We start from the raw sequence: 25,930 nt of genomic DNA on the forward strand, positions 1-25,930 counted from the left end.
GAGTTACTGGCCTTTTATTGCTTTCACATAGGCTTATGTATATACATTTACACAGAGTAAAGACTGCAATCTTTTACTCAGAAAAAAAGTTGGAGTAAAACAGTATCAAAACTTAAATGCAAAGAGTGGTACTCGTGAAAGAAGGACAAGCTGTACCCAACTAAAGAAAATAGGACCTTATGTCACCTCATGATCATTGCAGCTGCAGAGACTTGTTGTTTGAGTGAATGTCATACATTAGTTATTCATAAAGCGAAAAATAACCTTTCTTTATCAAACTGTCCCTCAAAACAATGAATATGACTCATTAATTGGATCTGCTTGAAGTCTAAAAATGCATCCAATGAACATAATTAATCCGAATAACAGTTATCAGTCTTCTATATTCTATACAGCCAGTCACAGTTGGGGCCATGAAGCATCACCTCCTGCCCATTTGCTTTGTTTGATATGCCAGACATTTGTGACGAACAAGAATTGTGCTTTGATGGATAGTACATTTAACAACTTGAAGGCATAGTTCATGAGGTTTTTAGTAGTCTTGTCACTGGTTTATAATAATCAAGCTTTTACAAGTTTGGATGTTTGGTGCCACCAAGTGGTCAAACAAGTGTTGTGTCTGATACTGTGGATCAACAGGACCATTCATGCTTCAGCTTGGTAACAAAATAAAGTATTATCGCCACTTCCAATGAAATACAATGGCAAACAATGACATTTGGAGAAATATAAAATAAGCCTATGTCAGTTTATGTTTTTGATGCTCTGAAGAGTGAAATTATGGGGGAAAACAGTGTTTTCTGTGAACAAGGTTATCTTTGATAGCACTTTATAACTAAAGGTAATTTACACTTTGAGGGTGGGTTTAGAGAAATCTATAGAAACTGCTTAATTAAAAGATTATTTACTGGTGGTTGTGATTTTCCTTTTCTAAACATTATAGTTAGCAAATCAGACTCCCTCTTTCTATGGGCTATTTGCTTTTAATGTCAAGTTACAAGCAAATAACCTGAAGCATTAATGATTTATTCAGAAAGAAAACTCTAACAGCCCCATGCTTTGTTGCTCTAAAGAAATTGACAATTTGAACACGAAATTAACTAGGAATTTGTGGTTTTATATCTCAAACTCCTGTGCAACCTTTTGAAAATTACTTATAAACAGTTTCAATTTCCCCGTCTGTTGTGTTGTCATGGCAACCGCTGACCCAAACATACAGATATTATGTAACACTGACGTCTATATTCATCTGAATACGGTACTTAACATATTTAAAAAAACCAAAGCAAAGGCTAATTTGTTGTCTTAGTGTTAAAAACTATAACAAAAATATACTATGTCAACACTGTAACGATGGGAAGCTGCATTCTGATCTTTACAAATCAACAAAAAAAAACACATCTCTTTATAAAGTGAACATTAAAACAGTTCATTTAAGAAAACACAATATAAATGGAGCAAAAGCATATGTAATAAAATAAAAAATGTTTTCCACAGAGGTGTTTTCCATCCTTTTCTGCGACGCCATGACTTCTAATGTAATCTGAGTCCCGGACAAATGGGAATGAGTTTTTTTAGGGGAACAGTTCAGGAACAAGATGGCTGTCCTGGGGCAAGAAAAGTGTCTTTCTTCTTCCACATAAACACGGCATCTTAATGCAGCCACCAGTGTCATGTAAATAGCTTATTAGCAACAACTTAAATAGCTTATTAGGGAACAACTTTAAACGCATTAAAGGCATCGCTGTATTAAGGAAGACATCTTTTTTGAGACGGAATTGAAGATCGGAAAGTTTTCTTAACGGTTTGTTGAGAGTGAAAACTAACTTACTACATTAACACAAGCTATATACGGAGCATGATACCGCTATTAGAACGTCTTGATTTTGATTTGTAAACACCGTGTAATTTTAATGTAGTTATTTAGGGAGTTATTGGACACACTTTTCTAATCAGATTTGTTGTTTTTAGGCGTTTTTAGGTGGTACGGTTAGCCGAAATGCTTGAGCCGTTATAACATTCTACAGTGTTTAGCGTAACTTTTGCAGATGCCCCGCAGTAGATAGAAAACAAATAGCTAATTGGACCATGAGTTCATCCCGAGTCAGACCACAGCAGCTGCCGCAGAACCAGACTGCCAAGGTGCCGCACAAACTAGACTCAGGCGAGGGGATAGAGATGGAGAACATCCAGCATCAAGACCTGGGTCTCGGGGGAGCCGTAGGAACCCCGTCGCCCCCGTCCAGACAAGCCTGGAGCCGCGACAACCCAGGGTTTGAGCCCGAAGAGGAGATCATGGCAGCCGACTGGCCTCCAGCGAGTCCCGGGAGGAGGTCGGTGTCCACGGCCTCCAGCAGCAGCTGCAGCAGCGGCCTGGGCAGCTTCCCCGGAGCGGGCAGCAGCACCCACATCACCCGCGGAGGACTCTACCCGACCCCTACTGTGGATGCCCGGCAGCAGGACAGGCATATCCACCACGGCTTTTTGAAGCAGATACTGCAAAAGATCAGAAGTTAGTCACCCACTTTGTCAGAGGTGGAAGAAGTACTCAGATCTTGTTATGAAGTAGAATGACGTAGAAGAGTGTAGGAATACTCTGTTACAAGTAAACGTCCAGTATTGACATTTACATACAGTAAAAGTACTCAATATGCAGATTGACCCATTTCAGAATGATATATATTATATGTTTTTGATTAGAAATATTGTTGCATTAAAGTGTTATCACAGCTTTTAAAGGTGCATCTAACATAAACGTGTATACTGCAGGGCAGATGGTGAATTTACTCCAGATGTAACTTAAGTTTTATTGAAGTGTTGGTTATATTTCAAATCATTAGGCCAATTATGCAAAGTAACTAAAGGTATTAAAATGAATGTGCTGGAGAAAAAGTACACTACACTCTAAATTGTAGTTACACCTACACTTAGTTACTTTACACCACTGCTCTTTGTAAACTTCCTAGAATAGTTCAGCAATTATCTAGCTACAGATTAGTAAAACCATGATAACGTTTACGTACACCATCAAGCTTTTTTCACTCCACAATGACATCAAACCGAGGTATTTCAGTGATTTGAAGTAGTAATTCCTCATACTAACAATATAAACAAGACATTTGTATTGAATGTCACCCTTCTCACTAATGTTATCAATGCCCTTATAGCAGACATCTACTAAAGTTTCAATGCTACTATGTAAGAAAAATAATCATATTAAGTAAAGCACTCAAAGTCCAGGCTAAAAAGTGCTCCATACATGGCAAAAGGGTAAACATTTATAATAAATAGACATTAATAATCTAGTAAAAACTTCTTCTTTTTTTATAGAGTCACTAAAGAAGAGATTGTTCTATGTCTTTGCTCTAAAATTAATATTTTCAAAACCCCTAGTGTAGGGATTTTGCTATTTCTAACTCAATAGCTTAGTCTAAGGGAGAAACATACAGATCTTTTTAATGCATTATTTATATAATAATATCTATTGTACACATGCTGACTGATATTTTAATTGCTGTTTTTTTCTTTGCAGTTCTGTGGGGCACGGAGCTGATGGAGGACAGTGACAGCAGTCGAGAGCGGTACCTCAGGAACGTACTGAGGGAGATGGTCACATACATCGCATTCCTCATCACTGTTTGTATCTGTAAGTAAACACTCAAGAATACTGAAAGGATAGTCGATCCAAGTGACTCATAGAAAGCACTTAGAAATGTGGCACAAAATACGCAGGCCTTGGCACTTTTCTGGTAGCTGAAAAGTTATTTTCCAAGCTCACATTGTATGCTTAATGGTTTTGGCAGCTGAAAATGAATCTGTGACACCAGACAGGGGGTTACAGCTACAGCACACATTTGATGGCCACATTTTCTGATGGTAAAAAGATCATTGGAATCACATTTAAAATGCATATGATGAGAAAACTTGTGGTAAAGTTTCTCTACTCTCTTTTTGCTGCAGTGAAATATGCCAAAGTGTGGTTTAAGGGTGGATCAGGAAACAATTTCCTGGCAGACTGGATAGAGGGATATTCTGCCAGGCAAAGCTCGACATTATAAGCAGTTTCCAGAGCTGGTGCCTGAAAACTGAACGCTGAATGCTACTAGGAATAGTGCTGTGTAGTGAAACGAAATCAAGTTTAACCCAATACTGAGTTCTTTTCAATTCTTTGCATTGCCAAACTAGATTTAAAGAGCAAACGTACACCAACAACATTAACTACCGTTGTATGACTGCATTTCACCAACAGCTTGTTATGAAGCAAGTGCTAACAGGAATATCAGTTTTAATACTTGTGTTTTTTTGCTCTGTAGTGACTTATGGGATGGTGAGTGCCAATATGTACTACTATACCAAAGTCATGTCTCAGCTGTTCCTGGACACACCGCTGTATGCCGGGGACCCTTCCTCTTTTAGAAGCCTCTCAACCATGGAGGATTTCTGGAAGGTAAAACGAAAATTTCATTAATGTTTGGCTTTTTAAGCTACGTTTCCCATCCTTAATTTTGACTGGCGGAGAGGAGAACGGTGTCTATATTCTCATGTATCTAATTTTCCAAAATGTCAAACTACACGTAGCCTTCAGAGCTTAGTTGCGCCATAATGTATAATAAAGGACCATGCACAAGAGTACATTGGTGCTTTTCATCCGAGCACACATGGTCACAGTTGTAGTTCCACCTCCGTAGAAATACATTTCAGTGGAAATACATACCGGAAGTAAAACAAGGTAGGAAATATTGCTCTAACATAGAAAAAGTGCATTGTCTATAACAAAAGATTATAGCAAAATCACATTATCACAGCAAGTTAAAGCTATGTATAACACCTTTGTGTGCTTGATATCTAACAATACACTTTTCAATGAGTACTGTAAAATATAATAATACAAGGCATTTTGGGTTGTAAACAAAGAACAATTTTGCAATCAAAATAAATAACCAACAGGGTTCAGGTAAAGGTTCAGGTTATTTATTTATTTTGTACCCGTAGGTCGATTCTGTTTGCAGAGAAAAAGACAAGGGTTCCATCCTGACACTAAAAACAAACACAAACAACAGACACATCTCTAATAAAAGGACTAGTAAAAGTACAAGTATACCCTGCTCAACCAAATCTCAAAATATTTAAAAAACATTTTAAGAAGGAAAACACTAGTACAAACATGGACATACAAAATTCACAATTAAATAAATAAATATAGGGTTTTCTAATTTCTGGCCTCTCCTGTGTTGTAAACTTGGCTCTCCTACCCTTACAGTTCACAGAGGGACCTTTCCTCAAAGGCATGTACTGGGAGGTGTGGTACAACAACAAGAGCCTGCCAGAGAATCAGAGTCTCATCTACTATGAGAACCTGCTCCTCGGGGTGCCACGGCTCCGACAGGTTAAAGTCCGCAACGAGTCCTGCTCCGTCCACGAAGATCTGAGAGGCGAGATTCAGGACTGCTACAACATGTACACCCCGTCCAACGAGGACACGGCCTCCTTTGGCCCCAAGAATGGAACTGCGTGAGTCCATGCTTTTAATTTAATAGGCTCTGATTACCAATGTTTTAATGGGACTGAAGCTGTATTAACAAATGTCTACAATATCTTTCTTTCTTTTGTCTCCTAGGTGGATGTATACAGCAGAGAGTGAGATGGCTGGCAGTGGTTATTGGGGCCAGATATCTAAATATGGAGCTGGAGGATACTACCAAGACCTGTCTCGAACGAGAGAGGAGTCAGCAACCCAACTGCAGTTCCTCAAAGACCATCTGTGGCTGGACCGAGGCACCAGAGCCGTGTTCCTCGACTTCTCCGTCTACAACGGGAACATTAACCTGTTCTGCATCGCCAGGTGAGAATCACTGATCACATCAGTACAATAATGACACAACAATGGCATCTGGTTGGAATGAAATGCAACAAATGTATGCATTGATGAAACATTGTTTAACCTGATTGTCCATCCAACTTTAGTTTTTTTTCCAACCTTAATAACATTACTACAAAAGGTTCAACGTTTCTGAAATTGCTGCTATAAATGTGCAGATGAAACATTTGAAAGAGTTGTATCTTCTTTCCTCCTTATTACTCCTCAATCAATTGTTGTTTAATCTTGTTGTTAATCTTTTTAAATAAATTGATAAATGCATTGTTCATGAAAATTCCCTTAAACCCAAGGTAACATCTTTTAAAAAACGTTTTTCAAACTTCTGATAGTCGATTAGTCAAAGGAAGTGATCGGTTATTTTAGTCGATGAATGACTTAAATGATTCTTTGATAATCAAAATAGCTTTCAACAACAAAAAAGTTACAGTCTGAAAAGAGAAAAAAAATCCTATTTTACCCTTACAATAAAATAAAATAAACGTTATATTTGCTTTATTTCGATTGATCTATATAGTGTAAAAGTATCATTGTATGAACACAGGTTGCTGGTGGAGTTCCCTGCTACAGGTGGGGTGCTGACCTCATGGCAGTTCCAGACTGTGCGTCTGATCCGATACGTGTCCAGCTGGGACTACTTTGTGGGTCTGTGTGAGGTGGCTTTCTGCATATTCATCCTCTACTACGTGGTGGAGGAAGTGCTGGAGATACACATCCACCGCCTGCATTACTTCAAGAACCTGTGGAACTGTCTGGATGTTCTCATTGTCGTGGTGTGTATCAATAGTTGTATTTGGGATCACTAAATGTATTACATGTGACTATTTCGCATTGAAATGTATAAAAACGACCAGACCGGGCTCCCCATGAAGCTCACCTTATAGAGCAGGCGAAATACTTCAGTGCATTTCGTTCCTTATCTCCCTCTTCACTGTCTATCGCAGGGCTATTCAATTAGTTTGGAATGGGGGCCGGTTAATGAAAATGATCCAAAGCAAGGGGCCGGGAAAAAGATGGCTTGAAATATGAGCAATCATATTAAGAGCTTCAGATACAGTAAATACTACAACAGCATAGTGGAGTGCATATATTGTGTTGAATTAAATCAAACAACATAGCCCCAAGGCCTTTATAGATCTAAATGGCAAGTTCAGAACTCAGTAGGCCTACATGTGAAGCTAATTTAACCATCAACATCATTTCATTTGATTTAGGTGAAATTATCTAATAATTCACGCAGAGATGCAATAAATGACAGGAGTTTTCACTACAGTAGCTAGCAGGTGGGTTCGAAACCCGAGCCCGCCGAAGTTTTCAGGCAATGTCTTCCACTCTATCTCTCAATTTAACGCCCACTCTGGAATAAAAGGCACTCTGGCCCAAAAGAAAATAGTAAATATCACCCTGGGGCTGCCAATTGAATAGCCCTGGTCTATCGTTTTTCCTTGTTTAGTCCATATTTTTACAATACACTTTCTAGAATTTGGTGGTTTTTAAATAATTAAAAAAGGATTTTAGTCATTGGATCTTAAGTTATTAGAGAAAAACAGTTGAGCAAACATTAGTGGCAACTCTGTTCACAGCTGTTTCGGGACGTTTGTTTTCCACTGTGCTGCATTCGAGAAACTCAGACATTTCTGAGAGGAAACCTCGGCAGATAATTTAGCTCCTGGTTAAAACATGCCTGAATGAACAATGAAGGTATCCTAACCAGGAGAAGCTGATCGCAGAAAATTGACTGAGTTTTTTCTTTCTCCGTCTGCTCTTTTTTCAGTTGAGTGTTGTCGCCATCATCATGAACGTAACGCGAACAGCCATGGTGGGCGACCGGATGAAAGGCCTGCTGGAGAATCACTCCGCTCACCCCAGCTTTGAGGCTCTGGCCACCCTGCAGGTCCAGTTCAACAACGTGGCTGCAGTCATCGTCTTCTTCTCATGGGTCAAGGTAGAAATTCTTAATGTTGATCCATAATTACTCCAGAGACAGAAAAGTGCTGAGGTTTTCTTTTGGTGTTCTTCAGCTCATTTGATATTGCCTTTGTTTCAAACTTCTGTTGTCCTCGATATGTGAAAGATCGCTCAGTGAAATGTATTACAATGATAGTAGAATATAATACATCAAATCCAATAATATGAATGATATCCAAATATCAATTTAATAAACTACAAGTAACAAAGTATCAGGCTACATTTTAAAGTGCTTTTAAGAGCAGACACACAAACAAATTAAGTGTGAAGTGTTTCACTTTTAGTTCATAAAAAGGTAAATAAAACACAGATTTTGATCATGGTATTTCAAATAGTAGAATGTGTCTGATATATATATGATGTATAAACAATTTTAGATGTAAAAATCGAAATGTAATTGGTCGCTCGTCTTGTAAAAGAAAGAAAATTAAAACCTAAACAAATTACTTAACCAGAAGCTTTTAGCAGACCCCACTTTGAGGATCAGTGCCATAGTGGACTGGAGAACCCAAATGCACGACCCAGAGACAGTCTTGAATGTAGCAAAACATTTATTTTAATTCCAAGCAAACAGAAAATCCCTCAGTCTTAAAGAGTAGGTACTGGATTAAATAAAAAGCGCTCACAAGGAGGAAAAACAAGCGTAACAAAAAGAGAACTTAAGATCAACTTAAATCTGTAAAAAATAACAAAACCTGACTCGACTGGAAATGATCCTCTCTTGGCTGAAGCCTGGCACGACCATTCATGGAAACAAACAAGTCGAACTGACACAGGACAGGGGAAGACAGGACTATTTAAACAAGAGGTGAGTGGGAACAGGTGGAAACAATCAGGGGCGGGGCAGACGCTGGGCGTTTCTCAATGTCGAGAACACATGCTGCAGAGCCACTATTTCAAGTATACTACGTCATAGAGTGGCGCAGAATGCTGGGCATTTAACATGCATTTAAACAGTCCTTCGGCGCCACTCGATGACGTACTATACTTGAAATAGTGGCTCTGCAGCATGTGTACTCGACATTGAGAAACGGCCACTAACGATGGCGGGAAAACACACAAAGGGAGGAAGTAACAGGGCCTGAAATGAGAAAAGAGGTAAGTACAAAATAAAACAGGAAATGGAAAACGAGACATGACATGAAACACGGGATTCGACCAGAGATATATGACAACAGACATGACATGACGTGAAATAACATGAAAACCTGACTAGACTTGGAATGACAGACATGATACATAAACAAAACTAACACATTTGACGAGACACAACACCAACTCCTATAAGGTCGACTAATGCTAATATTTTCTCGTCCTCTCAGCTCTTTAAGTTCATCAACTTCAACAAGACCATGAGCCAGCTGTCGGGCACCATGTCTCGCTGTGCCAAGGACCTGGTGGGCTTCGCCATCATGTTCTTCATCATCTTCCTGGCCTACGCTCAGCTGGCATACCTGGTGTTTGGAACACAAGTCAACGATTTCAGCACTTTCCAGGCCAGCATGTATGTCTTTCAAAGCACAGTGCTCACATGTAGCAGTACCTCTCATGTTCCCTGATGAATACATGTGTTGTTTCTGTTTTTGTAGATTTACTCAGTTCCGCATCATCCTGAGGGACTTTGAGTTCTCAGAAATAGAGGAGTCGAACCCCGTGCTCGGACCGATCTACTTTACGACCTTTGTCTTCTTCATTGTCTTTATTCTCATGGTGAGTAGAGTGTCCTGTGGTTGTTTACATACAGTACTCCCCCTCCCTGACACAATAACACCTTTCCCATTCTCTCTCCATACAGAACATGTTCCTGGCCATCATCAATGACACCTACTCTGAGGTGAAGGCCGACATGTCCCAGCAGAGGTCTGAGATGGAAATGACAGATCTCATTAAGAAGGTATGGAGCTACGTGGAATATTCATTTGGTCCGGTCAGATTCAATCCATTGAATCAACAGAAGCCACCACCACGGCAATAAGATCCAGAGCCCACTCCAAATATTGCAATTTCTTGGGTCTGGTTGTTTCTTCTTACCGATACAGATATTGGAAAAACATGTAATAGAAAAGATATTAGAACAAATAAAGAATATTAGAAAATGTCAGTGTTATTTCCCGGGAAAGGTGGCAGTGGAGTTGCATCAACCCTTAGATGCATAAGTGGGTCTTTTTTGACCCGGTGAGGTGGTTTTCTTTGAGTATTTTATATTCCAGCTATTCCTCAAAAAACATGTTTTGGATATCATGCCATTCAAAATTTGTATTTACATTTTAAGAAATTGTAGTTTTTGTATTTCTACCCCAAGCTTCCATAAGTGGGTCAAAAATGACCCGCATGCATTTTCTATGGAATCCTCTGGGAACCTTTGATTCTTATCACCTGTTGCTGTCAGGAATACATTCACTGTAGACCACACAGACTACATCACAAGTGACACCTGTCAGGAAGATTATTTTACACAGCCAGATCTGATACCTGTCAGTATAATAATAATAATAATAATAATACATTATATTTGTATAGGGCTTTTCAAGGACTCAAAATAGCTTTACAATATAAGGGAAGGTTACGGTGGGGGGGGTATAGGACTATCAAACTTGATCAACCGGCATGGATTGATGGGGGGCTGGGCTATGAGTAGACAAGAGGAGAAGATATGAGTTTTGAAAAGAGACTGGAATACTGTGAGGGTCTCAGAATAGCAGAGATCTTTGCATCAATATGTTCAAAACGTTTTTTTTTCTAAATGTAAAAAAAATGTTTAAAATTATAAATACTGAAACATTTAATATAACATATTTCTAGTGTGAACCAAAAAAGAAAGTGACGACCAATACGGGTCCTTTTTGACCCACTTATGGAAGAATGTAGGGTCCAGTCACTCGTGCATCTAAGGGTTAAGCCTGGTACATTTCATAGAAATGTCTGTGTCAGTCAATGTCTAAATTGTAATTGTTTTTTTTCCGGAAGTAATTTATAAAAGCTCATAAACTAAAACTGAAATAGAGATACAGCAGTTTTTTGATTTAGTTTGTAACCAATCAGTTACCAATTCAGTTTAATCTTAGTTTTCTTAAAGGATATCGTTTTCTTTTGTTCTTCAGTTTACAGTAAAAATGTTTACTCCTTTTATTCCTAAAAGTTTTACTTAACTGATGAGAGTGCTTTCATCTTGATAATAGGGACCGCAGTTGACTTTAGCAGAAGTGTAGTTTCCTTACCTTAAACTCGAGAGGATTTCTTCAGGTCAGTCCTAATGTATGTATTCTTCTCCCTCAGGGTTGTAACAAAGCTTTGATGAAGTTGAGACTGAAGAAGACGGCAGTAGACGACATCTCTGACAGTTTGCGTCAGGCCGGGGGAAAACTCAACTTCGATGAACTGCGCCAGGATCTGAAAGGGTGAGCAATACCGCTAAAACCATAGACTCTATACATAAAGGCTAAAACCATAGACTCTATACATAAAGGCTAAAACCATAGACTCTATACATAAAGACTAAAACCTCCTGAGAAGTCAATTCAATGTTTGATTGATCCTTTTGTACCCTTACATTAATATGACACATCTTCTGAGTGTCTTCCTATTTCTTTCTTGTCTCAGGAAGGGCCACACAGACGCAGAGATTCAGGCCATCTTTGCCAAGTACGATCACGATGGAGACCAGGAGCTGACGGAGAACGAACACCAGCAGATGAGAGACGACCTGGAGAAAGAGAGAGTGAGTGCCCGTGCCAACAGAAACACAAAAGCAAAACACCCTCTGCATGCCCGTGTTAGTTTACTCTCGGCCTGCAGATGTTCAGTGTGTCTCTGCTCGCTCGCCAGGAGGACTTGGATCTGGAACGCAATTCGCTGACGAGAGCCACCAGTGGGCGGAGCTTCCCTCGCACTCAGGACGACTCGGAGGAAGACGATGACGAGGACAGCGGCCACAGCTCGCGACGCCGCGGCAGCAGCTCCGGGGGGGTCTCCTACGAAGAGTTTCAAGTGTATGGAGCTTTTATTATCATTGTTGTACTGTAACTTCATGCATGTGATTCTACAATAGCGTATTTGGGTAATTGTAGGTACACAAAACACAGTGCTTAGGGAGGGTGTTACTATGAGGAAGAACGTACAATAACCAAATCTTCAATGAACTTAAATATACAAGAACGAAATTAACTTTTTAATAGAAAAAAGTAAAAATGATCTGAGATTAAATGTACCAAGGAAAGTTGGGAAATAAACCGGGGTTTTTATGTCATGAATGTGACGTTTGGATTCTACTTGGAGCCCAAAGCAGAGACTGACAAAAATAAAGTTTCAATGTGTTTAATAAAGGAAGGTAGTCCAAGGAAGGTAGTCCAGGGCAGGTCCTGACGACAGGGAGCTGGCTGGCTGCAGTAAGTCCAAAAACAAAGCTGAGGGAAAACGTTCCCGACAAAAACTCAAAAAAGCTCCTCAAAAAACTGTGAAGTGAACAAAACAGACTCCAGGCTGCAGAAAGGCACTCCGGACCGTGGAACAGCTGGGCCAGGCTCTTAAAGAGCAGGTTGATCATGTGAGTGGGGACAGGTGTGCCTCACCCACCAGCCCTGCAGAGACGGAGAGACAGAGTAGTGAGTAGGGATGTCCCGATCACCTTTTTTTGCTCCCGATCAGATGCCGATCATTTGATTTTGACAATTTGCCGATACAGATTTTTCCCGATCCGATCTTTATGCAATGCATTAAGAGAAAAAAAGCATTCAAGTTGTCCCTTAAGGTTATTTTTTTATTTAAATTGGATATTCTATCCAACATGGATATAGCTTCTTTTTTTCACAGCAGCATTGGATCAGTTCAGTTGTGCAGCATTGGATCAAAACAAAATAAAGCTTTCAGTACTCGTTAGCTTACTGCTACAATTAGACACTGCGCCCACTCTGTTGCCAGATTTGAGAGAAATAAGCAACCAGGTCTATGAAAACAAGCCCCAAAGAAGCAACACATACATGATGTTGTGTAATTTGAAACCAAAACTAAGGCCTCAGGATGACTTTAAGACTTGAACATGGTCATTTTTGTTTTGTAACATTGAATACAACATTTAAAAAAAAAGTATTAAAAAAAAAAAAAAAAAATCCCGATCCCCGATTTTTTTTCCCGATTCTGATCTTTTGAAAATCACGTGATCGGCTCCGATCCCCAATCACATGATCGGATCAGGACATCTCTAGTAGTGAGGGGTAAAAGGAGCAAACAACAAGTCAAATACAACAACAAAAACCCCATGCATAACATAACAATGAATACATAAAGATCAATCTGCAAGGTAAGATCTCCGTTATCACAACATAGTGATTATTGTTTTTTTAACTACAAGGACCCTTTCATGCCGACATAGTTGATCATTAAATACAAGTTGAACTAATCACTGATTAATAATAGAAATGTATGGCAGACTCATTATCATACCTTCAAAATGTACATGCATACTGTATTCAAGTTGTTCATACTAATCAGAATGACTGTAGTAATTAATGTAGTAAAGTAAGACATGTTAATCTGGGCTGTGTGTCCCTCAGGCTGGTGCGGCGTGTGGACCGCATGGAGCACTCCATCGGCAGCATCGTGTCAAAGATCGACGCCGTGATCGTGAAGCTGGAAACGATGGAGAGAGCCAAACTCAAACGCAGAGACGTGCTGAGCCGACTGCTGGACGGAGTCATGGAGGTGAGGAGCTGCGGAGACAAAAATAATAATAATAATAATACACTATATTTATATTACATTACATGTCACTTGTTAGACGCTTTTATCCAAAGTTACTTATATACTCAATACTGTGGAGAATCCCCACAGGAGCAATTTGGGGTGATGTGTCACAGGGACACAACGACATGCTGACTGCAGTGGGGTTTGAACCTGATCCCAACACCAACGCAAAACCCACTGCGCCCTCATAGCACCTTTCATGCTTGACGCAGCCTAAAGTGCTTTACATAGTATGACAAAAAAATGACAATAACAAGTGAGGAACATAATCAAAATATGTTAAAAAATGAACAGTGATACTGCAACAGAGTATAAGCCAAGTTTAAAAGATTTACTAATTTACTTTTAAAAATTCCAATTGCAGTTCTAAGATCAAACGAGAGGCTGTTCCACAGTTTGGGGAACAATCAGTGTGTCTGACAGAAACCTCTGTACATCTCAAATCAAAAAGGCTATATGGATTTATGAATTATGTTTCAATAACAAAGACGCTGGAGAGAAATGGAAATTCTGTCCTGCAGCTAACTTCTGTGCAGATTGGCAGCAACCAGATTAGAACAGGGCTTGTTGTCAGATATCCTGCGTCAGGCAGTTTGTTGTGTGCATGTAAACAAACTGTGTCTCTGTGTCAGGACGAGCGTCTGAGCCGGGACACAGACGTCCACAGGGAGCAGATGGAGCGGCTGGTGAGGGAGGAGCTGGAGCGCTGGGAGTCTGACGACGTGGTGTCTCAGGCCAGCCACGCTCAGCCCGCCACCCCCAGCGGCCCCCGCCCCCGCCCCCCCTCCTCACTCTCCACCGACGGCCTCGACACCAACACCAACGCGAGCGGCCATGTGTGAGAAGTCAGCCTGATGGAAGGAAGAACAACACTCCTCTGGAAACTCCCCTGCACAAGCAACCAAGACATTTCCTCACATATTACAAAGGAGGTGACCAAATCAAAAATGCACTGAAAGAGAGTGAGGCCCTCCTGTGAGACATCTTAAAGTATTCACTAAAGCTAATATGAAGTATTACTTAAACAGGATGATGAAGGGACATGTGTGAAAGAGGTCAAATAGTGAAGGATTTACAGTACAGTGTTACATTGCAGTAAATATTATACCGCGGCCTGCCAGCATGCTCAGATGTACTCAGAATACGCGGCGTATGATTTTAGTATCACATGAGAAATATGCTCACCTGCTTTTGATTGCTGTATCCACACATCTTAGCATTTACACAAATACCAAAAAATCATGCTAATTCTTTTTTCATCGTTTTAATACACAGTAGGTACAAGTGTGGCACGTTCTGTCATATTCACTCATCCTCTGTACATCAATTAAGCTTCAAATCTAATAGCTTATTATCACTTTATGATACATATTGTAACTTAAAACAAACTTCGATTTGGAGTGCATTTAGTGTTCATGGGAAACCCATGCATTCATTATTGTTTTTCTCTGTGCCTTACTTTTTTTTTTTACAATCTATTTCTTTTTTTTTAATCTATTATAATGCCAATAAAGTGTTATTAAAATACAGGATACTGTTTAATTTTTCTGACTTTTTTTGGTTGTAGTTCTCCAATAATAATAATAATGATAATAATAATAGGTTAAAAAAAGTATTTGATTGAATTGGATTTCACTTTATAAAGGGTCTTTATGTATCAGGGATAACTGACTGAAAAACATATTATAATATATTTTTTAAATATGTTTCTAAATGGTACACTATGGAAAAAAGATAGCATGTTATCAAAACTCACTGCACACACAAAAAAACACAGTCCAATGTTATTGAAAATGTTTATACATGTTTTCAAAAAGCTGTCTGATAATATAAATGTTTATAAATGTTCTCTGGATTAACATAAAGCAGGGGTGTCAAACTCAATTTCATGGCGGGCCACATTAGCATTATGGTTGCACTCAAAGGGCCGGTTGTAACTATATAAATATACATGTATAAATATATAATATATAAAATAATGTATTATATTACATTATTGCCTCTGAATTGGATTATTATCGGATAGGGTAATAACGAGCTACGTTTGAAAGCAGAAGTCCAGGGCAAATAATTGCAATTCTCTTCAGTGCGCATGTCACAAAACGAGATGCATTGTGGGACATGTAGTTTATGGGCAACCTGCTTCTGTAAAGTGTCATGTGACCGTATAATAAACGTATTATATTCTTTGCAAGCTCTTGCGGGGCCACATAAAATGAAGTCGCGGGCCGGATTTGGCCCCCGGGCCTTGAGTTTGACACCCCTAACATAAAGGGGTTAACACACACTATCTATAATATAATGATATAATATCTACAAATACAAATAATCAGTTATTAGTTAGAATCAAGGTCATTTGGAAATTGTGCAAAAACTAAATAACCAACATTACTAAATTACAAAAGTACAGAATAAAATCTGATTTGGAAATAATACAACAAATACTCATAAATAAAAAATACATCCAAAATATATTCATTCTCACTGACATTGCATTAAGAACAACCAACTGAAATTGGTATGGTAGATTTATTCAAACTTTAAACAGCTGTTTCCTCCTGCTTCAGGTCTTTATGCTAAGCTAACTCCCCCCTTACTTATTAGCACACAAACATGAGAGTAGTTCCTCTCGTCTCATCTAACTTTAGATTCCTATAATACTGACATTTTTGGTGAATATTTACTGGCCTGGTCCCATGAAGACAAAAATGAAAAATGCTACATTTGCATAGTTTTAATAATCACATTTAAGTGAATTTCTTGATGTAGCGGAGTTTCAGATAGGCGATGAGGAAGAAAATGAACGTCATGGCGGTCAGAGCCACGTGGTTCTCCCACAGTCCCCACGTGGTGTACTCTATTCCCAGGTAGTCCAGGTACTGCTCCCCTGTACATCTGCAATAACAACCCCAAGATCATATTTGAGAGTTAAATAGTTAAATATAATACGGAAGGCCCTGAGAGGCAAGTGAGATACAAATACATGGATCCATTCTCTAAGTCTGTGTTGATGTGGAAAAGAAGATCCCAGGATATTGTTTCTAGGTTCCCTCTAACTCTTTAGGAGGTGAGTTTTAACTTCAGCACGCACCGTTATGCACATATGATACATTAACTGTGTGTTGGTTTAACATTACTGCCACGTCTTGCTTTTGGCTGGAGTTGCATTTAATCGGCACTAATTTGTCGTTTAGGAAAACATGAATGATTTTGGTCCCATATAGGTATGTTGCACTTGGTCAAAATATATTTTACTCAAACAAACACACGGCCAAACCCCGCTCTGGTCTCAAAAATCTAACCTAAAATTTAGGAAAACTTATAAATATTTTTAAAAACCTGTTCTTATGTAAGAAACAGAGAATATAAACAATTTAGATTAGATTTAAAAAATGGATGACCAGACACCTAATTTCTTTCACTTGCCTCTGTACATAGACGTTTGTAAAGCCAAGTCTAAATAAGGTTGTGAAGAGTGGCAACTTCAACATGAGCGATGGTGGACTAGCTCAACTGGAAAAGTTATATTTGATCACAGAGGTTATGAAACCAGTAAGACCCATCCAGGTCACACACATATGCAGGAGTACTCACGTCAGGCCGGCTGCGCTCACGCTGCAGTTTGTCCCTGCAGCCGACGTGTTTCTGATCCCAGCCTCGTCACAGAACTTCAAACCCACAAACTCATTGATCTTCAAAGCCTGGACAAAGACAATATAGTCAATGAACGCCGAGCAGAACAAATTGAACATGGTAAGTTAGACTGTAAACTCAGAATGATCTGTGTGATCAATTAGGGAACTCAAATGAACTGAAAGTGCTCACACTATTCTAAGAGAGGACTTTTTAACCTTACAGCCAACTATGTAAAGAGGGTTTAAGCTATATGATTACATTTAGGAATTAGACATCGCAAACATTCAGGATAATGTCAGAAAACAGCTCAACACGATATATAACATAATAAATTAAATATTAAAAAGAATAACATTTGAATGCAGGAATATCACAAATAAACCCTTTAATTGTGACTTACTGCGAGGCCATAGCGAGGGATGCTGAAGTATTTCAGCCACGCCAGCCAGTCCATAATGCTGGGGAGGTTCACCAGCAGACCTGAGAAAATCTATAAACACCACAGCAAAGTTTACATTTTGAATCACAGCAAGAAAAGCTCAGCCACTGTGACTAAATGTTAAATGGACGGCATGAGTATATAGCACTTTATCCGGTGTTTACGACTCCGCAAAGCGCTTTACATATACAAGTCAGCATTCACCCACTCACACACAGTCACACAGAGGCTGAGGCTGCCATACAAGATGCCACCTGCTCAAGGAAGCCAACACTCGCACACATTCACACACCGTCGACTAATAACATGAATTGAGTCCGAACACATCTGAGTCCTAATTAAAAGGTATTAGTGTCGTCTGTGTATATTTCGGCTTGTCTACATATTCTCACCATCATGAAGACGAAGGTGATGGTCATGAAGATGTTGGCGAGGGCAACGACGCTCTGGTCGGCTGAGATGGCCATCGTCATGGCGGTGGCCGTGTACGCCACCAGGGTCACCGTCAGCGTGAAGACGAGGAACTCTGCGGCGGAGGATTTCAGACCTGCATGGAAACACAAATGTACGAATGTAATTACTTTATAGATTATATTAAAAATAGAATAGAATACTTTATTGTCATTATACAGCTACAATGAGATAAGTAGAGCTACTCCTTTTTTTAAAGTGCCATCAAAAATACAAAAAACAAACGTACAACATACAAACAACAAGCATTCATACTTCAAAATGCAAAAATAAGAAAGGAGATAAATGTTAAGGATGTTGTTTAATCAGATTCTCTTGAAGTTCGTCTAAAAGCACTTTCGTTTCAGTCTTACCGATCATGAAGTAGACGATGCAGCTGAAGATCACGGAGGTGACGGTGCGCAGAGTGATGTCGGACAGGATCTTAGACAGGAAGTAGACGGACACCCTGTAGTAGCCGCTGATGTACTCATGACTGTAACATGAAACAGAAACATAAAGTAAGTTCTAGCTCTTATTACTCAATCCAAAGGTTAACTTAACAATTAAGCACTTAACGTACACGAACAGTTTCCTCTCAGTGATGAAGAGCTCCGCTGCAGACACGGTGCTGAAACACTGGTTGGTAGTGATGAAGAAGAGGGCGCCCATCCTGCAACAACGAAAAAACAACACCAGGCTTTTATTTCAATATTTTACTTTCCACATATCCAGAGAGAAAGAGGTAGCACGGCACTCGCTAAAATAATGAAAATGAGAATGTGCCAAAAAAAAGATTAAAATGAAATAAGATATCCTATAAGCATATATGTCCAGTGAAAGTTGGAAATAATAATAATAATAATAATAAAAATAATAATATAGGGAATAGGCACAGCTTAATAAGTTACTAATAGAAGTTGCTTATAGTAAAAGAAAATTCCAGGTAAAATCAAATTAGAAACCTAAAGGCTTAAAATAATACAAAACGCATTTCTTTTAAAATACATTTATATACATTATTAAAACAAACATTATTTAATATTTTCTAAAAATATATATATAATATTATGTTAAAATAAGAAGTATGCCCCAGGATGTAGACTCAGAGTGTCTGATGCAAATGAAAATAACTTTGCAGATTACACTGAGTAAAGAAAAGTTGACTGAAGGCAGCTTTGAGTAGATGTGGTGTGGTCCGTATGTACGTACAGCCGGGACTTAAGAGGTGACTGACTCCACTATAGACCAGTGAGCCGGAGGGAGGCCAGAATAATGTTTAAGCCGCGTACACCGCTGTCTGCCATACTGCCTATGCATTGACCATGAATATAATGACATCAAGTCTTTATATTCCACTGAAGCATGCACAGGAAAGAAGAGGGAGACTGTTGAGGTTTGTGATGTGCTTCACTGGGCCTGTGAGTACCAGGTTGTGCCCAATAAAACACGGTAAGAGGATTAGCCTGCTCTACTTTTCACACTTCTTTATGGAAAGCAAGTGACTGACTTAACAACCTGAACAATGATTAGGAAACATCAATAACTCCTTACTATATAACCACATTATATCCCACAAATAATCAGAAAAATATCTCTGTAGGCTCATCATAAAAGACATACAGGATTTAATATCAGGCAAAACGTTTGAAGAATAATTCAGCCCAGTTGATGTGAGTTTTGATTAAAAAGAATCAATACATTTGTTATTAGAGGAAGGTCTGTACCATTGGGTTAACATGTGAGAAGTTATGATTAATATTGTGAACGTTCCTGTAATGCAGCTTTCATAAAAGTTGTATATTTCTGGTTAACCCATTGTTATTGCTACCTGACCGTTGAATGAGGATAACCGGGGTATTATTCATAGTTTGTATTTATTGGGTTATCTATTATTATAATAATAATAATAAAAATAAATGGGATTTATATAGCGCTTTTCTAGACCCAAAGACGCTTCACATTATGAGTAAGGTCGACAAACAAAACAAGAACAAAAACACAAACAAAAACAAAACAAAAACAGAAAAGCAGTCCGGAGGATGTTGGTTCAGAGGGGGGAGGGGCGGGTTTAAGGATAAGCAGAGTTGAAGAGGTGGGTTTTGAGACGGGACTGGAACAGGGTGAGGGAATCAGACTCACGGAGGTCTTGGGGGAGGGAGTTCCAGAGCTTCGGGGCTGCCACAGAGAAGGCTCTGTCCCCGAAGCTCCGGAGTTTGGCCTTGGGGATTGAGAGCAAACCGGCTGAGGTGGATCTGAGGGACCGGGGTGGTTGGTAGAGGATGAGGAGGTCAGTGAGGTAGGGGCGGGGGGGCAGATGGTGGAGGGCTTTATAGGTGAGGACCAGGAGTTTGTAGTGAATGCGGTGTGAGACGGGGAGCCAGTTGAGTTCTTTGAGGACCGGGGTGATGTGAGGCCATGATTTGGTGTGGGGGAGGAGTCTGGCGGCTGCGCTCTGGACACGCTGGAGTCTGTTGAGGGATGTTCTGCTGATGCCGAAGAGGAGTGAGATGCAATAGTCAAGGCGGGAGGAGATGAAGGTGTGAATTTGTCGCTCAGCTGCGGGGCGGGTGAGAGAGGGACGGAGTTTGGCGATATTGCGGAGGTGGAAAAGAGAATTACTGAATTACTGAAGTCATGGGTCCAATTTCTGCAAAAGAATAATGTCTTAATGGCTGAAGTATAAGTGTATTAAGTCTTTAGAAAGTCCTAAATCAGCCTATGAAATATCAACTACTGTAAGTATTGGTTTTCCATTACAGAATACCACAAACACACTTATTCTCCTCTCAGTAGCTGTGTCTCTCTTCGTACAGTAAATATAGTAGATGGGTGTTGGAGTGTTAAAGCAGGGTTTCTGTGCAGTGTGTATTTCATCGAGTAAATGGTGAATGGACTTTACTTATCCAGTCTTTAAGACCCTTCAAAACCCTAAACCCTAACCCTAACCATACCACATGTCGTACACCCATTCACACCCATTCATACAGAGCAGTGTACCTTACTCTAGGAACTAACATTCATACACATTCACACATCGTTGGCCATGCCATCGGGAGCACCTCAGGGTTAAGTATCTTGCCCAAGGATACATCGACATGTTGACTGCATCGAACGCACAACCTTCTGGTTGAAAGACGTCCGCACTCCCTCTCGGCCAGAGTCTCTCACCTGTTCTGGATACCGCTCTGATCGTCTTTGACTCCGAAGAAAATGGCTCCAACGATGAGGGCGAGGAAAATGTTGACTCCCAGCTGCACAGAGAGAAACATGAGAGTTTTAATTACTAAGCACTGACAGCCATCTAAAAGTCCTGTTTCTAAAAAGACTTGCACATCTGAGCCAGGGTAAAAAAGTAATACATGTATTGTAGAAAGCTATGGCTCAGTGGATTAGTGCGCTGATCTTCAAATCAGAGGATATCAAGTTCGAGTCCCACTGCAGTCAGCATGTCGTTGTGTCCCTGAGACACTTCACCCCAAATCGCTCCTGTGGGGATTGCCCACAGTATTGAGTATGTAAGTCGCTTTGGATAAAAGCGTCTAACAAGTGAAATGTAAATAATACATGTATTGTCTGACCAATGACCTGCAGCTTGTGGCCTCTTCATGCTTTTCATTCAAATAGAAAATAACAGCTATTAGCGAGGAAGACACACTTAATATGAATCTACTCCCCAGTGAATTAAAGTATAGAACAAAGGTGTAATACATGAACAAAACAATCCCTAAACTCAGTGAATTATCTTTATGCAGAACTGAACTTAATCCCTAAAAGATTCAGAGGTTTCTCTTAATTTCTTACCAAACGATTATTAACTTCTCTCAAGTTACAACATGTTGTCAGAGACTTCCACAATTGATCAGAGGTAGATTCAACCTCCACTCGTGTCTCCTATTTCAACCAATCTGGAAAACAATTGATTCTTTGCGTAGCCTACGTACAAATAATCCGGTATTCAAAAACCCAGGATATCAGTGCGCCTACATACTTTTACAACTGAAGGACAAACTGCTGGACAACTGCCCGGCGACCACGGAGGAACTGACTTGATCAAAGGTCCCTTTCCTTATCCTTCTGAACAATCAGTGCAGGAATGAATCCCCCCAGTTTGTCTAATATCAGACTGTCATTAATTACATTTGCAGAATGATAATAAAACTTAAGCAGTGTCCCCTTTGACAGAGAAGAAAAATGTTTGCGGGGTCAAGTGGTGGGGGGGAAGATAACAGAAAAGAGTGAGAAAAGTGAAAGCGACGCAAATTTTAATCCTAACAATTTACAGATTATGACGGGAGTAAAGCGGTTCCCAGGGTGAGGGGATAAGCTAATAGGGTTGAGCCTGTTTCACCTCATTCCCCGCAGCCCCTCATGTGAAAGCGAGGCGGGGGAGTGACAGGTCTTGATGCCATCATGTGATGACTCCGGACCGGGGCCAGGGGGCTTTGTCCTGATATGATATCAGTTTAGATCCTGGCCCAGAGAGGCAGAGCGGGGTCGCAGCAGTCACCAAAGCCGATTACGGCGCCCACGCCACCTAGAGCCCCTCTTGTGGGATTGTTTTTGACTTATTTGGGGCCAATTAGCTGTTAATAATTGCTAAAGTGAGTAGACTTCTGACAGCATTTCGCCGCCATGGGGTGACTAATGAGAGCCTTAAGTCCTGACCTCTACTAAGTGCTGTCTACGCATCCTGTGCACCATCACGATAGTGGCACAACCTTAAACTTTTAACCTTAAAACAGAAATCAGAGACAATAATTATATCCGTCAGAGCTGTAGACTTGAAATCTGGACCTGAGATGTACTAAAAATCACAAAGTAAGGACTACATGTTTAAAATAAACAATGCTGTGCATACTCTATGACCTTTTGAGCATGACTTAATAAACGTGTAACTGGGATAACATCATTTAATAAATACTTTAAATTCAAAATGTGTCTGCTACCACCAGTTTATATCAGATTTGTAATTGTATTGCTATCTACATAAGAATTGCTATTATACTATCTGTAAATAGAGTGTGGGTTTATGTGTCTGTAGAGCTTTGTATGTACTTTGTATTACAAGAAGACAATACATGAAGTTATAAATTAGAACAAATAAATATCTGTTACATAATTTAAAAAAATGTACCTATTCAGTTTTTGGTGTAATAAATGGGTGGATCAATACCGCTCTTATTGTTTTGAATGTTCATTAAATTGTAAATTAGCAGCTTAGTTTAGCATAAAGACTAAAAAAAGGATATTTTGGATCTGTCAAAAGGTAATAAAATATTGCTAATAAAAGTTGGAACTAATGCACAACCATTCTACAGGTGAGAAGAGGTAAGAGTCATTTAATAAAAATCCACATGTTATTTGTAAAACGTACAGTAAGTTATTGGAATTAAAACAACACTAGTCTTAAAGTTTGTGACTGTCATATCTTTGACCTTGATGATTAGTTCGATGTCTACCTGGGCCACAGATGTTTGTGGGTTCAGCATGAGGTTCTGGAAGGTTCTCCTGAGAACCCATCGCAGCTGGTGGAGGAAGGAGCTGTTGTAGGTGATGGTGCGGGACTTTGAGCAGGAGGAACACTTCTTCTCCTGCTCGATGAGCTCCAGCTCCGCTCTGGTGGCGCTGCAGTAGCTGCTGCTCCTGAACTCGTCCACCAGGCGCTCCTCGATGCTCTGCCGCAAGCCGCTCTGCTCCTCAAACTCCACATCTTGTAGGTGAACGGAGAGGAAAGTGACAGGTTTAAATATTTGAACTAATTAAAAAAATAATGGCATTGGAAAAGATGCTGTGGACTTTTAAAGGAATACTTCACCTCCAAAAGTATCATTTGTTTAACAAGAACTCACCCAATGTTGCCGTGGATTTAAAAAACGTTTTTTCCTGCATGTCTCCAAGGAGAACAACCAATCCAAACACTGTAAGCACTGTAGGCTTTTTAAAAAGCAAGGGTTTATCCATGTCAGTATTTAGGGAACAACTTTTTGGATTGTATTACACAAGTTGTGAACAGATGTGTTATTGTTTTTTACTCTTCGTTCACCATTGATGCATGAAAAAAAAAAAAATCTTCAGAAATTCAAGGTAATACAGGATGAGGAATTTATTTAAAAAAAAAAAAAAACAAAAAAAAAAACCTCTTGACAATCATCCTTTGCAGACGCTTGAGGATCATGAAGGATATTTCAAATGTCATGCACACAGTTCAGTCCGGGGACTTTGGACACGTCTTTACAAATCCATCCTATTGCGAAGACAGAAAGGTGTTGCTCTCCTCGTCATTAGTTTTCATGCAGGGATTTATAAATGGCGTTACCTTCAGAGCCGGGCACCTTGGTCATGGAGGCAGCCGTGGAGTCTCCGTTAATAACATCCAGAAAGAAGTCAGCTGGGTTGTTGTGGGGCTCACAGGGGAAACCTGAGACACAGTCACAATAATCCATGCATAAAAAACAGTATTCTCAGCAGAGAAGACAGGATGCAGTTCCAGGGCAGGTACAAAACAAACTTTTAAACATATCATAGTCTCTATCACACTAACACATATAAACAAAGATTAATGTGGGTCAGCGTAAAAATAATAAGCACCTAAAGAACTTTAAAAAGACTTAAAAGTGAGGAGACTTACTTACATTGTTAAAAAGGAAAGCTTGTGAAGTTCCTATAAATACTTTTCAATAATGTCCTGGTGTGATTTGATGTTTTAATTGTCTATGTGTCAAGTTCAATTATAAAAAAGGGCAATAAAAAACAGGTTAATAGTTTTATCTTTTATATTATTAAAACAATATCAAGTTTCAAGGCTTTTGTTGTCATGCGTGCATACATAGCTACAGTGTAGTTATGACAATGAACATCTTAGGTCACAGGCTCGTCCAACAGTGCAACACAATAAACAGATAACATAGTACAAGTCAACATTAATATCTACAGAACAAGCATCCATGTTCTCACCAATGTTGGCGAAGTAGTCCAAAGCGTTAGGCGCCGGTCCGTGGTAAACCATTTTCCCTCCGACCAGCAGAGTGAGGGAGTCGAACAGTCGGTAGATGGAGTACCGCGGCTGGTGGATCGACAGGATGATCGTTCTGCCCTTACTGGCCATTCTGAAGAGACACATTGTAAAAGTATGTATTAGTAATATGTACAATAAAGATGACTTTTGATGCAAAAACAAATGTAATACTACACAAAGAATGTTCTGCCTTTGTATATCTCCTTTGTTAATTTACATTCAATTAATACTTAAGAAATAGAATATAATCCATGTTGCTGCATATGATTTTTTAACTGTACTAGATAATTGAATCTACATAAACACTGTAAAAGTATTTAAACATTATTAATGTGGCTTGCTCTGCCCTCCATACATTGTAGGTCTATCACAAGAATATTATAGATTGAACAAACAAACATTGAACGTGGCATACTTCGGTTATAATTATTTGTATTATTAAACTGTTTAATACATTGTAAAGCATAGCAGCAGAACTGAACGTGCATTTCAATCTCATCACATGATATATCAAGTGAAATGTTCAAAGAGGTATATCGTTATTAAATTAAACATAAATAACGCTAAATTAAATTAAGGTTTATTTTACAGGTACTAAAAACATGTAATGTAAAAATACATAGAGATGATATGAATTTTAAGTTAGTATTATTAGTAGTTTTTAAATGAGTATTCCACTTAGTTGTATGAACGATGTCGACTGGCTCTGAATTGTATCAGATGTGTTTGATGTGAATAATGCAATTACTGTTTATCATGTAAAATGTTATATAATATATGTAAAGTTGAACCCAAGGAAAATTAA

At 39.3% G+C, this 25,930-nt stretch overlaps 2 protein-coding genes across 3 annotated transcripts in view; one reads left to right on the forward strand and one right to left on the reverse strand.

Annotated features, from left to right (window-relative positions):
* pkd2 (polycystic kidney disease 2) lies at positions 1–15,111 on the forward strand. 2 transcript variants are annotated; one of them, XM_079645193.1, is made up of 15 exons: positions 1–2,512; positions 3,533–3,646; positions 4,314–4,447; positions 5,261–5,511; positions 5,618–5,842; positions 6,420–6,648; positions 7,650–7,820; positions 9,166–9,347; positions 9,433–9,553; positions 9,639–9,737; positions 11,120–11,241; positions 11,444–11,561; positions 11,672–11,832; positions 13,393–13,540; positions 14,215–15,111. In XM_079645193.1, exons 1-15 carry the CDS (start codon positions 2,089–2,091, stop codon positions 14,422–14,424), a joined length of 2,709 nt encoding a protein of 902 aa, XP_079501319.1. In that variant the 5' UTR covers positions 1–2,088; the 3' UTR covers positions 14,425–15,111. The 2 variants fall into 2 exon arrangements, with proteins under 2 accessions (XP_079501319.1, XP_079501318.1); XM_079645192.1 differs by having other exon boundaries at positions 5–2,512; positions 11,669–11,832.
* The window catches only part of abcg2d (ATP binding cassette subfamily G member 2 (JR blood group)), a 16,906-nt gene continuing 5,729 nt past the window's right edge, over positions 14,754–25,930 (reverse strand). Inside the window, exons 7-16 of the mRNA XM_079645391.1 lie at positions 25,065–25,216; positions 24,427–24,528; positions 23,570–23,820; positions 21,279–21,361; positions 18,691–18,780; positions 18,482–18,603; positions 18,050–18,204; positions 17,619–17,708; positions 17,177–17,283; positions 14,754–16,477 (exon numbers count right to left, since the gene is read on the reverse strand). Coding sequence (XP_079501517.1) covers positions 16,330–16,477; positions 17,177–17,283; positions 17,619–17,708; positions 18,050–18,204; positions 18,482–18,603; positions 18,691–18,780; positions 21,279–21,361; positions 23,570–23,820; positions 24,427–24,528; positions 25,065–25,216 — 1,300 coding nt within the window. The 3' untranslated portion in view covers positions 14,754–16,329. The remainder of the gene's footprint in view (positions 16,478–17,176; positions 17,284–17,618; positions 17,709–18,049; positions 18,205–18,481; positions 18,604–18,690; positions 18,781–21,278; positions 21,362–23,569; positions 23,821–24,426; positions 24,529–25,064; positions 25,217–25,930) is intronic.

This window comes from Notothenia rossii, assembly GCF_949606895.1.
Source record: "Notothenia rossii genome assembly, chromosome: 1".
NCBI classification, from domain to species: Eukaryota; Metazoa; Chordata; class Actinopteri; order Perciformes; family Nototheniidae; genus Notothenia; species Notothenia rossii.

Bases quoted from the DNA above. Each gene is read 5' to 3' on its own strand.
- pkd2 (XM_079645192.1), top strand. From the start codon at position 2,089: ATGAGTTCATCCCGAGTCAGACCACAGCAGCTGCCGCAGAACCAGACT. The intron at 5,512-5,617 runs GTGAGTCCATGC...TTTGTCTCCTAG, and splicing joins GGCCCCAAGAATGGAACTGC to GTGGATGTATACAGCAGAGA. The intron at 11,242-11,443 runs GTGAGCAATACC...TTCTTGTCTCAG, and splicing joins CTGCGCCAGGATCTGAAAGG to GAAGGGCCACACAGACGCAG.